Source organism: Oncorhynchus mykiss, chromosome 27 (genome assembly GCF_013265735.2).
Source record: "Oncorhynchus mykiss isolate Arlee chromosome 27, USDA_OmykA_1.1, whole genome shotgun sequence".
Classification (NCBI taxonomy): domain Eukaryota; kingdom Metazoa; phylum Chordata; class Actinopteri; order Salmoniformes; family Salmonidae; genus Oncorhynchus; species Oncorhynchus mykiss.
The window spans coordinates 9,640,556-9,658,560 of record NC_048591.1 but is presented as its reverse complement, the minus strand read 5'-3'; the positions used below and the strand labels follow the sequence as shown (position 1 = coordinate 9,658,560).

The 18,005-nt window shown below is 42.8% G+C and overlaps 1 protein-coding gene across 1 annotated transcript; it reads right to left on the bottom strand.

Annotated features, from left to right (window-relative positions):
• Window positions 1-349: 349 nt before the first annotated feature.
• Window positions 350-11,874, bottom strand: LOC110507491 (A-kinase anchor protein 12). The gene is made up of 3 exons (XM_021587512.2): window positions 11,625-11,874; window positions 2,067-3,911; window positions 350-1,054 (listed from the first exon to the last, which is right to left on the bottom strand). The coding sequence occupies exons 2-3, from the start codon at window positions 3,718-3,720 to the stop codon at window positions 1,032-1,034; spliced, it is 1,677 nt and encodes a 558-aa protein (XP_021443187.1). The 5' UTR covers window positions 3,721-3,911; window positions 11,625-11,874; the 3' UTR covers window positions 350-1,031.
• Window positions 11,875-18,005: the final 6,131 nt, after the last annotated feature.

The window sequence follows — 18,005 nt, the reverse complement described above, 5'->3', positions numbered from 1 at the left end:
TTTAGTTTTAACAGACAACAGTATGGTGGTGATTTCATGTATCGTGCTTTATCAAGCGTATTTACTAGAACGGTAACAGACATGTCCCTCAACTGCCAGGGCAGTGACACTGACTATAGCAGACATGTTTATCTGCAACAGGATGTCATTTACTCTGAAGGAGCTCACCTGTTGACGCAATTCATTGTGAAATGGAAGTACTCCAGATAATGCATACTGCACAAATCTGCCATTATGTAAAAGGATGTAGGATTATCAAAATAGAGATTAATGACCAATAGCATTTCCATAATGCCTTCCTACACACAGTAGGTCAACATCTTATGCATAAATAGCCTCCACAATTATGTTTTTTTTAGTTCGATTTGAATCTTTATTGTTCTAGTTTTTGACAATTTCCTAGCGAACACGTGACATCATTGATCAACAAAACATATCAACGGCAGATCAATCTGCATTAACAGTGAGAAGATGTGTTTAGAAGAAAAAAAAAACATTTTGACTTCATATTTTATGGTGGTTTATTCATGTACACAACAGTCTAAAAACAACACAGAAAGAGATTAAAACATTACTTAATTAAGGAATCCACATTGGGGGTGGGGGGGAGGCAGTCTTTAGGGCAATCATTTCAAATGTGCACTTTGAAATATCTATTGACAAAACTACACACAAAAATGGCAATTGATATAAAACTAAGTATTTTTGATCCTGGAATGAGAGATCATAGAGATTAACATTTGACAAGGATGGAATGTCTTCCCTTCTGCTGACAATATAAAATCTCACTAGTAGAGGACAAGCAAAACATTTACATTGATCATGGAATGGTAAGCAAGAACTGCGCTGATTGATGACTGATTTATTGCTTTTGAGTATTTTTTCATCTATATGGATTGCATCGCTCTCACCATGAAGAATCGTGGCGAAAAACATGTGATTACTCCGTTGGGGGGGGGGGGGGGGGGGGGGGGGTGTCAAATCTCCTTGCTGAACGAATCCCATGCAGATCTAATCCTCTTTGTGTGTCGTCACACGTTTCCCGCCTTTTTCTCTGGTAAATAATAACAGAAAAAAATGAAATGTATTAAAATATACATTTAAATCAGAACATTCATAGAAAACATTTTAATTAGTCTTTGTGAAGTGTTAGTATTACTCAAAGACTATTGGACAGATTCACAGCACATTCGACTTACTCCTTAGAGTGAATCACAATATTGTAGACATGGCCCCTGACTGAAAACTGTGAATCGAACATGCAGGAAAAACTACTTTCATCGATAAACTGGTACCCCAGGGAGAAAGGTGCTTAATCTTGTTCCTAGACAGCCCAAGTGACACTTTGATTTAACTAATCCTTTGATTGACTAAATGCTATTGATGTTCTTTGACCCTCTTTCCCTACAATAATGAAGTGGCCCTGTTATACACAGTGACCTGTCTATTGTGTGCTGTGACATGGATACCTATGAGTAACCGTTTGGTTCAGTGGTTCTTTCCCTGACTATTTACATGCTTCATGTACCTACTGCAGCGTTGAGTGTCCTTAAAGGGATTTCAAAGTGTTGCATCAAAGTAGGTGAACGGCTTCCAGTATCACATAACTACACTACGCTTCCACTTAAAGCTTCACCCAGCACCATATTTGTAAACGCTCAATGACGAAAACTGAGGTCAATATCACATGACCTTTTCTTGAACAGTTAGAAAATGAGAAGAACTTTCTGGACAACGGTCAAAAGTGTTCCCACTATTGGCACAATGAGAACACTTTTGACCATTGTCCAGAAAGTTATTCTCATTTTCTAACTGTCCAGTGGCCGCTGACATAATTGTCTGTACGGTGGATGCAGCAGCCTCATAGAACATCCTCTTCCGCGCTTCCTCTTGGTCACGTGGCTCAGCGTTGGCCTCCCCTGACTCAGAATGGGACCCTCCATTTTGAGGAATCCCCACCCCCCTCTCAAAGCTAGTCCCTAGTTCTAATTTGGCCTGTGTCATCATGTTAGCTCTATTTTGCTGGAGGTCACCATCACCACAGTCTATTTCTACTGCAAACTCACCAATTTGGGCAACTGCATTTCCTGTACCGAGGTTCAGCATCTTCGCGTCCTTCATGGAGTTTGTGTTTTCTTGTTTGGCCTCGTCTGTTGGTCCGTCTTTCTTCGGGGTCGTTTCATGATTGTGTATGGCGTCTTCTTCGGGCGTGCCGTTCGAGCACCCATTCTCACCGTTGATTTTCACCTCTGCCACGGACTCTGCTGGTGCTGCGGGCTTAGCTGAGTTGGCCTTCTCTGGCTCAGGACCAGACGGTGTGCTCGTTGTGGGCTCCTTTGCCTCTCCGTCGGCGACTGTGTGCTCATTGACCACCTGAACCTCTCCTTTGTCGTTGCTCTCGCCCTGGGCAGCGTCTGCTTCTCCCTGCCGGCTGTCAGACGTGCCAGCTGGGGCAGCCGCGCCCTCTGTGTTCTTCGCCTCCCCGTCTTCTGCCTCCTCACCCTCTTTCGGAGCTCCGTCTCCCTGGTCCACGCTGGTGCTCTTCCCCTTTCTCATGATGAAGTTTTTCAGCGAAACGGCACGGTTGAAGTGCGTTCGCTTGGTCTTGGCCGACTTGGCCTGTTCTTTACCTGCCTCTTCCGTCTGCTCGGCCAGTTCAGATGCAGCAGCACCTTCCTCCTCCCCGCTGGCAGCCACCGTGTCTGCTGACCGCTTGGACTTGGGGATCACACGTTTCTTGAAGGAGGTCCAGATCTCATCTGCGTGTTGGTTCATTGATTTGTGTGGGGCGGCGGTGGCTCCTTTTTCCTCCTCTCCGTCTGTGTTGGTCTTCTCCTGTGTTTCACCGTCTACCTGTGCCTTGGCTTCGTCTGTTTCAGGCGCAGCCGCTTCATCGTTCTCTGTGGGGTTTTCCTCCCCTTCCGCCTTCTCGCTCTTATCGGCTTTGCTGATGCCTATGACTGACGGGTCTCTCTTCAGCCCCTGGAATGTCCATGACCTTTTCAGTTTCCACCGTTTCTGGCCACTGGATTCTGAGGCCTTGGAGTCCAGTGTACTTGTGTCACCAGGAGTGCCCCCAGATGCACCCTCGCTGCCCTCAGCGTCCTTAGACTCTTCTGTGCTCTTCTTGTGACTCTTCTGGGCCATAAGCTTCTTGAAGGAATGCCAGCGTTTCATGTGTTTGGTCGCTGCACTAGAGGCAGGCTTCTCTGACTCTTCTGCTGCCGGGACATCTTCCAATGTGTCCACTGTGGCATTGAGGGCCTCAGGGTCCTCTAACCTGTCCAAGGATTTGGATCGGACCTTCACCTGGTTCTCCGGCACTTTCTCATTGGCCTGGTCCTCTGCCGCTGCCTCTGTGCCATTGGCTGCCGGCTCTTCTGCTTGGGCAGAGGCCTTTTTCTGCTCTGTGTTGCCCTCTCCATTAGCCTCCACAGCCTCAGTGCTCTGCTCCTTCTTCTTCTTCCCTCCCATGACTTTTCCCAGTCCACTCTTATTCAGGAAGGAAGAGAAAATATTCTCAGAGGCCTGTTTAGCTTTGCCATCGGCCGGCTGCTCTGTGCTCTCTGTGGTCTCTCCGGCAGGTTGTACCTCTTCGGGTGGAGACGTGACAGCCTCTGTGACAGTGTCTGAGTTTGTGGGCTCCACCTCTGTTTTGGTCTCGGTGGTGGTGGTGCCATCTTCCTGTACAGGTGCTGCACATGCATCTGTCGCCGCCATATCCGCAAAAAGGTGTCTGTGTCGTTATATCCCCTCTTTTTCTTCAGTAGTTCAGGTTAGTTCCTTTAGTGATTGAATGGACTGAGTTCATTGATCACGAGCTGACACGTATGGCAGTATTCCCATCCAACTTCCCTTCGGAGAGGAGGACCTCTGCATCATATTCCGTGGTGAGAATGGGGGCCACGAACCTGGTGGAAATGAAATTAGAAAGGATTCAATGTATAAATCAACAACACAGACAGTCCATTACTTAGTCTAGGGTACTCCAGACAGAGCAGATGCAATACACACTGCATCTCTAAAACAGCAAAGCTCTGCACAAAAAGATTTAAAGCCAATGCATCCAACCACAAACCAACATAATGTAACGTGACAAATTCTACGTGAGAGGTGATGGGTAATTTGAAGAATGTGGAAATGACATGTATGGCCCTGAGCAGTCAGAGGGGAATAAACACAGGGCATAACATGCCCCAGATAATCTCATGTTGCCACAAGGGTTTGACTCCTGTCACCTAGAGGCTAGAGAGCATTGCTGTTTAGAAAAGTGGATCAGTGGTTTTGTTTAGTATTCAGCACCATTTGAAGGGTTTATGTCTGGGCTTTAGTATCCAGGAAAAACAAGCTGACATTCTAGATAGTACGCTTACACAATAACATGGAATGACAGCAGAGGCGAGTGAAAATCGAAAATCTTCAGCAAATCTCCATAATGGAAAATGACAAAGAAAAAGGCGTAGCTAATTTTAAAATGTCTATTGCTTGAAGACATTACATGTCTGCTTCCAAAGTAAAAGCCACCTTGATAATTTTTTTATCTGGGAAAGTGTTTATAAATGCATCATAACATCATTACAAGGTTATAGGCAAAAAATAAATGATTTTTTTTTTCTCTGGCCATGATTTTCTATAGACTTCTATAGACCCCCTTATAATAGACATCTCTTCACCCACAGACAACCCGTTTATCTCATATTGTGTTTTGGAGCACTGCCCTTGTTCTCCAGTCTGCATTGGGTTATTTTGCAACGTAGCAATGTCATCCATGGTTAAACTATCTTTATAGATTAATACCGATTTCACGTTCTCTCCGAATCATCCATCTGAGAATTTGAAATAGATTCTCTCTCCAATCTAAAACACCAGAGGTGCACCTTATGATGTCGGCTAGTCATACTTTGGCATATTCGATGATTCAAACGGTCCCTGTGACTGCATGTGACGTAAAATGAATACAGCAACATACATTGTAATACAATTTTCTTGTATTTCGAGAAAGGAGCACGATACTAATAACACATTTTAATCTGATTTCCCAGTTAGGTTTCTACTGCGGGCAAATGTGCGTCTGTGGAGGGAGTGGAGACCACGCTTGCATGTCCTGCCACAAGGACAATCGCGCGCTTTAGCCTTTTTGTCTGGTTTTCATCCGAGTACTCTATTCCCCCTTTGTTATGTTAAACCGGCAGTGAGAGCGAGGGGGTTTAAGATGCCCCTGCGATTGAGTTTAGCTGTGAGCTCCAATCATGCGCTGCAGAAATAGAACATAATTTTAATGAGGGACAGACCGAGAGAAATGGGGGGGGGGGGGCCTCGGGAGTTCGCATTCAAAATAAAGGTACCCCATTGAAACTAATACAAATAGATAACAAAATAGTGGAATCATGCCACAATTGGACTAGATTTTTGTGGGCGAATGTTGTTATATAAAGTCAACAAAGGACAATTATTAGTTTACCCCCCCCCCCCCAAAAAAAAAAACAAAACAAATATATATATTTGTTCGCCCATAATTGTCCTTTATATATATATATATATATATCTTGTAATTGCACTGCACTACTTATCAATGGTGTAAAGTACTTAGGTTTTTTAAAAAAAATAAGTAAAAAATAAGTAAATAAATAAGCGACCCGACCAAATTCACATAGAAATGTGAGTTATAGATCTATCATTCTACTTGAAGGCAAGTTTAAGAAGCGGTAGATTTGTTCTATGTGCCCTATTTCTATGCTTCCCGTTTTCAAGTTTTGTTTTTGCATATTTTACTTTCAGTTTTGTACACCAACTTCAAATGGAAAAAATATTTCACAGATGGTACAATGATTCTCTACACTACATATACTTGCTCAAACAAAAAGGTTAGGTTATGGAAAAAATATTTCACAGATGGTACAATGATTCTCTACATTTTGTCACGTAAACAAAAATTAGGTGAACTGTTAAGAGTTTTAGCAACCAGGAAATAACAGAGCGATTTATTTATAGTGTAACTAACTAAGTAGGGAAAGAGGGATACCTAGTCAGTTGTACAACTAAATGCATTCAACTGAAATGTGTCTTCCGCATTTAACCCAACCCCTCTGAATCAGAGGGGCTGCCTTAAATCAACATCCACGGAGCTTGGGGAACAGTGGGTTAACTTAATTTGTACTTTACTATTTACTAGGGATGCACCGATATTACATTTTTGGCCGATACCAATATCCAATATAGTTTTTTTTGGCAAGTAGCTCACAGATGTGCATTTCAACTAGAGGTCGACCAATTAATCAGAATGGACGATTAATTAGGGCCGATTTCAAGTTTTCATAACAATCGGTAATCAGTATTTTTGGACACCGATTATATTGCACTCCACGAGGAGACTGCATGGCAGGCTGACTACCTTTAACACGAGTGCAGCAAGAGCCAAGGTAAGTTGCTAGCTAGCATTAAACTTAACTTATAAAAAACAATCAATCAATCTTAACATAATCACTAGTTAACTACACATGGTTGATGATATTACTAGTTTATCTAGCTTGTCCTGCGTTGCATATAATCGATGCGGTACCTGTTAATTTATCATCGAATCACAGCCTATTTCGCCAAACAGGTGATGATTTAACAAGCGCATTTGCGAAAAAAAGCACTGTCGTTGCACCAATGTACCTAACCATAAACATCAATGCCTTTCTTAAAATCAATACACATGTATATATTTTAAAACCTGCATATTTAGTTAATATTGCCTGCTAACATGAATTTATTTTAGCTAGGGAAATTGTGTCACTTCTCTTGCGTTCTGTGCAAGCAGAGTCAGGGTATATGCAGCAGTTTGGGCTGCCTGGCTCGTAACGAACTGTGTGAAGACCATTTCTTCCTAACAAAGACCGTAATTAATTTGCCGGAATTGTACATAATTATGACATAACGTTGAAGATTGTACAATGTAACAGCAATATTTAGACTTAGGGATGCCACCCGTTAGATAAAATACGGAACGGTTCCGTATATCACTGAAAGAATAAACGTCTTGTTTTCGAAATTATAGCTTCCGGACTTTACCATATTAATGACCTAAGGCTTGTATTTCTGTGTGTTATATTATAATTAGGTCTATGATTGGATATAACAGTATGACTGAGCGGTGGTAGGCAGCAGCAGGCTCGTAAGCATTCATTCAAACACCACTTTCCTGCATTTACCAGTAGCTCTTCGCTGTGCTTCAAGCATTGCGCTGTTTATGACTTCAAGCCTATAAACTCCCAGGATTAGGCTGGCAATACTATAGTGCCTATAAGAACATCCAATAGTCAAAGGTATATGAAATACAAATGGTATAGAGAGAAATAGTCCTATAATTCCTATAATAACTACAACCTAGAACCTCTTACCTGGGAATATTGAGACTTGTGTTAAAAGGAACCACCAGCTTTCATATATTCTCATGTTCTGAGCAAGGAACTTAAATGTTAGCTTTTTTACATGGCACATATTGCACTTTTACTTCCTTCTCCAACACTTTGTTTTTGCATTATTTAAACCAAATTGAACATGTTTCTTTATTTATTTGCGACTAAATAGATTTTATTGATGTATTAAGTTAAAATAAAAGTGTTCATTCAGTATTGTTGTAATTGTCATTATTACAAATATATATATATATATATATTGGCCGATACATTTTTTGGTCCTCCAATAATCGGTATCGGCGGTGAAAAATCATAATCGTCGACCTCTAATTTCAATACTGTGTAACTCCGGTAGGGCAACATCTGAAAAATAGCGCCTACTTGGTTAGTGTGTACTGGGGCTCGAGGTGCTCAACCAGTCAGCGAAAGCCAACATCATCCACAACAGAGAACAGTTGATTGTCAAGGGCAATGAAAATCCATCATCTTGACAATGGATTTCGCCTTTGAGTTGTCTCGCTGAATTTTTTTACTCTTTCAAATGACTGCTCGACTTGAACTTGTTTGGTTGTTGGAAGTGTCTGCTTAGTAATTTTCTGCTTTTGTTCTGTGTAGCGCTGTATTTTTCGTGGCCTCATTACGTCATCTACCTATGTTTTATAGGTATGCACGTCAGCATTGACATTGGTTTTGCACATCGGTGTTAACCTAGACAATCGGCCAATGTCGATGTTGGCATTTTTAGCTAATATCGGCCCGATTCCGATATGCTCACCGATATATCGTGCATCCCTACTATTTACTTTTAGTCCACTATACTCCTAAAGAAAACATGTACTTTGTACTCCCATGTATTTTCCCTGACACCAAATAGTGTGTTTGTACATGATGTCTGAGCGTTGGGAGTGTGCCCTTGTACGTCCGTAAATAAAATAAAAAAACAAGCCATTTGTGCCTGATGGTTTGCTTAATATACTGAACAAAAATATAAACACACATGTAAAGTGTTGGTCCCATGTTCCATGAGCTGAAATAAGATAGCATACATTTTCCAAAAAAGCTTATTTCTCTCACATTTTGAGAATACATTTGTTTACATCCCTGTTAGTGAGCATTTCTCATTTGCCAAGATAATCTATCCACCTGACAGGTGTGGTATATCAAGAAGCTGATTAAACAGCATGATCATTACACAACTGCAGCTTGTGCTGGGGGACAATAAAAGGCCACTCTAAAATGTGTTTTTTCACACAAGTTTTGTCACACAACACAATGCCACAAGTTGAGGGAGTGTGCAATTGGCATGCTGACTGCAGTAATGTCCTCAAGAGCTGTTGCCAGATAATTTCATGTGCATTCCTCTACCAAAGGTTGTTTTTGAGAATTTGGCAGTACGTCCAACCGGCCTCACAACCGCAGACCAAGTGTAACCATGCCAGCCCAGGACCTCCACAATCGGCTTCTTCATCTGCTGGATCGTCTGAGATCAGCCACCCGGACAGCTGATGAAACTGTGGGTTTGCACAACCGAAGAATTTCTGCACAATCTGTCAAAAACCGTCTCAGGGAAACTCAATGGGCCGACTTCAATGGGCAAATGCTCACCTTTGTAGAAGTGTGCTCTTCATGGATTACTCCCATTTTCAACTGTACTGGGCAGATGGCAGACAGAGTGTATGCACTCGTGTGGACGAGCGGTTTGCTGAACAGAGTGACCCATGGTGGCGGTGGGGTTATGGTATGGGCATGCATAAGCTAAGGACAACGAACACAATTGCATTTTATCGATGGCAATTTGAATGCACAGAGATACCGTGACGAGATCCTGAGGCCCAATGCCATGCCATTCATCCGCCTCCATCACCTCATGTTTCAGCATGATAATGCACGGTCCCATGTCGCAAAAATCTGTACACAATTCCTGGAAGCAGAAAATTTCCCAGTTCCTCCACGGCCTGCATACTCACCAGACATGTCACCCATTGAGCATGTTTGGGATGCTCTGGATCAACGTGTACGACAGCGTGTTCCAGTTCCCGCCAATATCCAGTTACTTTGCACAGCCAAATGTGTCCCGTTGCATGAAGCAAATGGGGGTCACACCATTTTTATCCACACCCCCTACCTTTTTTTAAGGCATTGTCCAACAGATGCATATCTGTATTCCCAGTCATGTGAAAACCTTACGATAAGGCCTAATGAATTTATTTAAATTGACTGACTTGCATAAACAATGCAAAAAAAGCTAAAAGTAACCCAAGGTTACTCATTAAGTACAAAACAAGCAACCCTGCTCCTAAATCCATGGCACACCAGCCCCATAACTCAGTAAAACACTTGAAATTGTTGCATGTTGCGTTTACATTTTTGTTCAGGATATAAGGAATTTTACTCAAGTATGAAACGGTTGTAGTTTTACCACCACTGATATGTATATATGCACTGCACAACCTATGGATTCTGAACCCATTAAATTGGGTATCGGCCTACCCAGTGACACACACACAGAACACAACTTCGTAGAGTTTACACAAATATTAGCGTCTTAGCTCTTATTGCAGGGCTTTGACTGGGGAAAATCACCTCCCCAGTTAGTCTATCATGCGTATTGAAACTCATATTGCACTCTACAGCCTAACCCAGCGTTTCTCAAACTCGGTAACCCAAAGGTTGCACATCTTGGTTTTGGCCCTAACTCTAGACAGCTGATTCAAATTATCAAAGCTTCGTGATTAGTTGAAACAGCTGTGTTGTACTAGGGCAAACACCAAAATGTGCATCCATTGGGATCCTGAGGAACGAGTTTGGGAAACCCTGGCCTAACCTATGGATTGTGCACCCATAAAATGTATCAGCCTACTCAGTGACACCCACAGAACAAAAATCTGTAGAGTTTACACACATATTAGCGTCTTTTGCGCAATACAAGCCAAGTTGGGAGTTGATTTTCTACAGTCAAAGTCCTGCAATAAGAGCTAAGATGATAATCTTATGTTATGTTCTGTGGGTGTCACTGGGCATGCTGATACCCCATTTCATGGGTGCACAATCCATAGATTAAGCTGTACAGTGCATATTAGTTGAATGTAGTCCAATTGTGGCAGGATTCCACTATTTGTATACATTTCAATTAGGGGACTTTTATTTTGAAAGCAAACCACTGTTGTTGCTCACGCTAATGTTTTTCACTACACACTGGTGAAAAAACCAATGCATATGCTTGAGACAGCAGGTGCCCGTGCTTTTCAAACACTCATTTGCATTGCTAATGTAACAAAGCCACAAGCCCAGTTTTGTGCAGGCTAGCCTAAAATAAACGTTACCGAATTATTTTAAACTTATGTTTTCCTCTCGAAATGTTTGGGCTATTGCCTATGTAAGAGAATTCAACCCGTTAATTTAACCACAACAACAGAAATGATTTCCAAGTTGTAGCCAAGACGCATTCCGAACAATAGATGGGCTGCCCTATTGAGAAAGCTGTCCCGCGTTATAACGCGTAAATGCATCATCACTGGCAAAAGTAATGTCGAGGGAAAAAAATGCTTTGTAGCCATCTTTTCGATGAATGAGTCAATATTACATTCATATAATCCTGGAATCAACACATGCGTGATTAGTAATATGAAATCCTCACTGATAAAAAAAAAAAAACAACAGCGCCACATTCCCAACAAATCCAGCGCTTGTCTATTCTCTTAAAATGTTTTCCCTCTCGTGAGAGATCACATTTGTAAAAACGGAATTAAGGTCATACTTGGCCCCGTTAAAATTCACACTTGAATGCCCTTAAATTATAACGTGTAAGGAGGCAGTCTGGCGAATGGGAGTGGAAGTTGATTTAATGAGGAGCCTCAGGTCCTCAGGCACCAAAGTACGTTTTGGAGCGCACAATTGTCTTCCCAAACAAGTGTCTATCGAACCAAAGCAATGCCAGAAAAAGACAAACATTTAATTTATGTAGGCTATCCAGAGTTGAGATGCACCGAGCGCGCACGTTCACCCATCAACAGCCTGTTCATAGTCCCTCAACGTTAAGATCCTTCAACAAAAACCAAGCTGTGCTGCCCATCCAAGATCTTCATCATCAATAGCCAGCCATATTGTATGACTAAAAAGGTTAATCAAACGGTTAATGTAAATCGCATAAATTAATCATCATATGCATTTAATAGCTTATTTAACAAACAGGCTACAAGAAAAAAACGAATAATCTCTGCAAACCTTGTTTCGTGTGGCTAAATCCGTTTCTGTGTGCGGGAGAAAGGTAATAAACTGCTCCAGACGGGAAAAGACACAAACTAAATCCCTGCTCGCATCCTCATGCCTTGAAGCAGCCAACCCAGTGTGGAGAATTGCGCGGGGACGTGAGGGTCGCGTTGGTATTAACAGACGCGCAGCTGCGGCTCCGCAAATACAGACCATCTAGCTCACCCGTTGCCCTTAGCAACCATGGAGATCACCCACCCCACCCCCACTACTAAGCGGGTTAATTTTAGTAATTTAACCTTTATTTAACTAGGCAAGAGGGTTAGAGTACGGTTCGGATTTGTTTCCCCTCAGTAATTTGCCCAGTAGAGCGAAGAGCCACTTGCATTTGATATGCGTAAAATTGTGCGATTTAAAGCGCAAAGTCGTGTAATCTTAGGACAGGTTATCCTCCCATGTGCTCCCATTCCCATAATTTTGGTGTGCAGCCAACCGTTGCTTTGTATCTTAGTCTTGAACTCATGTGACTTGGGAACAATGGCCCTTCAAGCACATGAAGAACAATTGACACCTCAAGTGGATGAACTGTCCATTGGAAAGTAAATTCATTTAATCAATCACAATGTCCACCACCAATTAAATACACAGAGGAAAAGCCCTTTAATTACATGATTTTTCTTCTTCTGGAAACCATCTCTTGATTCCACACGATGTATCCGCCTTCGCCTCACCAATCAGCATTGTTCAGCCATGTTGGAGAGCCAAGTGGCCATTTGCTTGCCACACAGTGAGACAGCAACACAGAAGACAAATTAAGGTGTATGGAGAGAAATAGCCCATCACAAAAATTCCATCAGTGGGCCTGGGGCGCCAGAGCAAAGGGAGGATGCAGTGGAACATTGTGCCGTGGGCTCAGGCAGTCTGTATGGATGCCATCATATCTGTCTGTGCCTGTCCATTTTCATATTGGACAACATTTGTCCCCTGGATAGAGTAAATTGTGCGCTACACTGGAAAAGCATTGCTGCGTGATTCATATTTTATAAGACAGTACATCTGCGAGGACTTGGTCTCTTTCGTTCCCTGAGCCTTCATTTCCTTGTGGAGGATGCCAGCATGTCTATCTGTGCAGGCTAGGCTACACTGCTGGCTTTGAGTCAGCAAGGCATCCATTTAATGTTTAAGGGCACAGGGGGCATGGTGCAGCCGAGCTAGCCCCGTGTCATGCATGGCTCCATGTGAAATCCTCTCCTTATATGGGATGTTGCATCAAAGGGTTTAAGAAAGGTGCAGACATTAGCTGAAGCGGGAATTCAGAATGTTACCAAAGTTTGGCACAATAAATAATTTGGTGGGCATGGCTTGGTAGGGTGGAGGATGGCACCTCTGTTACAGTAGGTGGAGTTTCTACCATCTATGCTTCCTCAACAACAATACACAGTGGGCTCTTCCCAGTAGCCCTCAGTTAGCTGTTCTTTTTGGGGTGGTCATTTATCTCCAGAGTGGGGTGTTTGTCTTTTGTGTGGGATCACCCGCTAGAACTGCTGGCTCTCCTATGCCTCTGACCAGCTTAGGCAGGTTGGAGCCAACGTGCCTGAAATATTTCATCATTCCTTCCCCTCCATCACTGGCTGATCCAATCAGAGAATACATTATTTTCAGCCGCTATCCGAGTGAGCAAATCCCAATGTCATTTGGATGTCGCAGACAGGCAGAGGGAAAGCTGTCTGTGCCTGGAGAGGCTCTTGCCGCCTCTGGTGACGTGTGTGTAAGGTAATGACATATTTTCCATTCAAGGGCTTGATCATAAATAACACCCATTCAGATGCACCACTACATTTCAGTCATTTAGCAGACACTCTTATCCAGAGTGATTTACAGGAGTAATTAGGGTTAAGTGCCTCACTCAATGGCACACCGACAGATTTTTCACCTAGTCAGCTCAGGGATTCGAACCATCAACATTTCGGTTACTGGCCTAAAGCTCTTAACCGCTAGGCCACTTGTCACCATAACAGTCAGTACAAATTAAGTTCCAACCTACAAGGGATGGGAGCTTTGAACAGTGTTAAAGTAATGGCTTTAGTTTTTGGCATTCTGTATCGGATGTCTGTCTGCTCTCAGACCCAGACATCCCACAGCCAGCAGACAGCAGAGTCCCTACAGGGACTGAAACATAAAAACAAATGTCCCCCAAGCGGAGGGATTTCAGTGTGAACACATTTAAGTGAAGCCTCACTAATGCCAGGCGACAGCGTGTGCATGTATGTCAGGCTCACACTTCCTGTCAACTCCATTTCCCGGTCTCTTGTCCAGGGTGACAAGGTCTTATTTTAAGAAGCCGGTTTCTGCAGCCTGATGACCAGCACGTGCTCTGACACCCAGCCGTAAACACACTGGCTCGGATGCGCTGGCAGCCAATCTAATTGCATCTGCAGCCCCTTCATTTACTGCAAATAGATTTACAATAGGCCGACATCACTATCTATAAAAGTATGGTGTTAGAAGGATTAAGCCTTCCATTTAATCAATGTGGACTGCAGAAACAATGACGAACAATGGGAAGACCATGGAGGAGGAGTCAGGGTTAAAAAGAGGAGGGGGGGGGGGGGGTACTTTTCAATGCCTGTGCTTTGATGCATGCCTCGGTCAGCCTCCGAATATTTCTCACAAGACATCCATTCAGACGAATTACAACAGAGTGGAGGCGATAGGGAAGGGGGAATTTATCTGGGCTAACAGTCATTGTCAACTGAAGTAGCCTAGGCACTGGAATGAAAGAGTGCTCAAAATCGTATCCATCTTAGGAGAGAGCAAGGCAGTGCAAAGATATGTTTTTTCATCTGGCCGATTTGAGGCATCCATTAGCATTTAGACCGAAAATGTTTGGGTTTTGATGTGCGGAGTCCTCCACTCTCTTTTTGGGTCCATTTAGGTAATGGCACTTTCCACGGTACATTAATCTGTGTAATTAGGTTTGAGCCACACTCTCCTCTGAAACAGATCGTGACGGGCCATGGTATCTCTTTTTTTTTTTGCAGTTCCTGCCCTGGAGGAAAATATGTGGAATGCTTTATTATTTTTTATCATCTGAATTCAGTGCTCATCGAGAGCAGGGAGGAAGCAATGGAGTACATGACTGTTTGACAATGTTGACTGATGGACCCGCTGATGTACTGTGATTCACTGATGAGGCAAATATGGAACACACCTCTGGTTATCTATCCAAATGAGGGAGGTGGTTTGCTTCCTCTGCGTTGTCAGACCATCCCAATCAACCTTCCCATAACCAGACAAACCAATGATTGGTTAAACCATAGACTATCATCCCATACCTCAACCAACGGCCACTTCAGAGTTCATCCGCACCAAAATGGATGCCCTGACTGTGTCTTCACACGTCCATCCACCACCACCTGTAGGTGTCTTATGGGCACGTCTCCCCGCATCGGTGTTCACAATGCATTTAGATACTTCATCTGGATGTCCAGGGAACGGTCCACACACACACACAGCACAGAAAGCTGACCTTTCTAGATGTGCCGACTGGTTGTGTCGCTCACAGCAGAGGCCACGTTGACGCCACTGCTCATGCATGGGAGACTTTGACGTTGCAGCTGTCATAGCCACCCAATACTACAACAATCCTGTCCTGAAGTGATGCCTTCCCAGGGATTTCCCTATAATCTCTTTATGTGTGCACAACCTGTCAATCTCAATCATGGCTGTTGTTGTGCCAGCCTCCCGCTGAGGGTTGGATGGGAGGGGTGTGATGTGGGGCCCTGGCCAATGGTGATCCATTCTGTTGATTAGCTGCATGCTATCTCCCCCCACCAGTGCTAGGCTGAGGGCAGAGATGCGATGGGGAACAACCATGGATTTAGCCATTGTGACATAGGGTAGGGGACCGGTCACAGAATACCTATGGAACAACAGAGCTACACAACTGTGAAACACCATTTTGTTAGTCAATCCCTCTGCCAACCCTAGTGGATGTGAAAAACCTCTTTCCACAGGTGGGGAACATGTGAACCCTGTGCCCTAAATCCCAGGAGGTCAACATGTGTGTATTCCTCCAACACTTGACATTTTCATTAGCTTAGTTGTAACCAGTAGTGTAAAGTACTTTAAGAACAAATTCTTCTTTTCAATGACGGTCTGGGAACAGTGGGTTAACTGCCTGTTCAGGTTACTAGTCTAACGCTCTAACCACTAGGCTACCCTGCCGCCATTCTGTCTCCACTTTGCAGGACAGAAAATGGTCCAATTCGCACCCTTACCAAGAGAAAATCCCTGGTCATCCATACTGCCTCTGATCTGGCAGACTCACTAAACACAAATGCTTTGTTTGCAAATTATGTCTGAGTGTTGGAGTGTGACCCTGGCTATCCATAAATTAAAAAGAAAATTGTGCCATCTGGTTTGCTTAAAGGAATTTTCAATTTGTACTTTTACTTTTGATACTTAAGTATATATAAAACCACATACTTTTAGACTTACTCAAGTAATTTTACTGGATGACTTTCACTTTTGATTCATTTTCTATTAAGGCATCTTTACTTTTACTCAAGTATGACAATTGAGTACTTTTTGTCCACCATTGTGTGTAGTGCAGAAAGCAGGATGAAGGAGTTACTCACTAAATATCCTGACAACTAGCCAAGTGAGCCAGCATGACAACACTCCCTCCCCTCCATATTGTTTTTTTTTTTTTACATGTAGACATACTCTGACAAATATGCAAATATTAAATATGTGATATGAGAAAGTTGATACTTTTATAGCTGACAATTTAAATCAGACATAAAATTCAAGGCAAAGGATGGAGTAAAGTAAAGGATTTCAACTCAGGAAGCCCAATGGCTTGTGCAGTTTGGTTTGTGTTGTGATTCAATTAACTTGTTTTTCTTATTTACAGTGCTAACAATGCCTCCTTGTTAGAGCTCTGTTGGAATTTTGGCCAGCTTATTCACAAGAGCAGCTTCACAATAACATACATTTTTTTGCTTCTCTTAAGTTGAGGTAAGATACTGTATAACCTGTGATATATAGTGGGAACACTTCAGGCAAGGCTTCTATTGAGCGTAGAGACTTGTAGTACTGTCTGTCTATGCACTTTCTTTCTGCAAGGTCAGTTGCTCCTTCTGGAGTCCAAACTTCAAATAGTTAGCCTGATCATTGCAGTCCTTCTCAGGAGCCGTCTCAAAACTCAGTTGGCGATGGTAACTAACGTGAGTCATGCTAGCTCATACTTATATATTTATTTATTTCATAGGCTCTGAAATATACTGCTGGTGCTTTAGCAGGAATATAGCAAAACAAATCACTTTGCTGCAGAGAACCATATCCACAGAGAAAAAAAAATAAAGTTCCTTTCATCTCAGTTTTTACTAGATTGGCCTAAAAACATTGGCCAGTACTGTACAGTTAGAGAAGGATTCAGGGACAAATCCAGGGGAATAATGCAGACATTCTTCACACTGGCTTTTACAGTACGCACACTTGCTGTGCAAATGGTACATCAGTGTCAGTGCCTTAGAAGTCAGCTGGAAAGGTCTGTTTACTCAGAATGTCTCGGGGGACAAGTCTCATTTACTCAGCAGACACCCGTTTCTCCACTGGGCCCGCAATGCTTGTCCTTCAAGGGATAATAGCAGCATTTACTTGTTCCGTTTTTACAGTCATATGGCCGGTGGCACCAGATCCCCGGCAGTATATCTCGGTCCAGAGTCCAATCTAGCGTGCCGTGCCCTTCCGTCTTTACACAGGTCCTAAATTATGTTGTTAACAGTTGTGCCAAACACACAAACCAGCAATTTGCTCTCTATAATCGACTCCCCCTCTACTAGTCATTAGGAAAACAGGACAAAACAACCAAAAAGCATAGATTGAAAACATCACAATTTGCCTCATTAGCATGGGTGAACTGAGTGGCCCTGTTAATCAAGACTATGTCTCCTCTTTAGCCACACAATCCTGATTCCCTGACCCTATGCATCAGAATTCACTTTCACTGGCCAGCCATGGACAGGTCATCTGGAAATTCTTCCGACATTCACTCATTTGCGTACTAATTGAATTTATAACATTCCTGGGTGCATTTTTTGCATGCACCAGCACAAAACCCCCTTTCAGTTCACCCACTAGCCCAGATACTTACAGGCCGTCGCACTATGGCAAAAATCAGAATCACACGACATACCATTCCACACACACACACACACACACACACACATTCCATAGTAGAAGAAAAATAGATCTATACTCCTCTGTTCACACTGTTCTTTAATTTCATGACGCATGTACAGATCTTGAACTCCACATATATAAAAAAAAACAAAAAACAAAAACAGGAATCTTTTACTGTATAAAGGGGAAGTTTAAAAATCATCCATG

Bases quoted from the DNA above. Each gene is read 5' to 3' on its own strand.
- LOC110507491 (XM_021587512.2), bottom strand. From the start codon at position 3,720: ATGGCGGCGACAGATGCATGTGCAGCACCTGTACAGGAAGATGGCACC. The intron at 1,055-2,066 runs GTGAGTTTGCAG...ATTATTTACCAG, and splicing joins AAATGCAGTTGCCCAAATTG to AGAAAAAGGCGGGAAACGTG.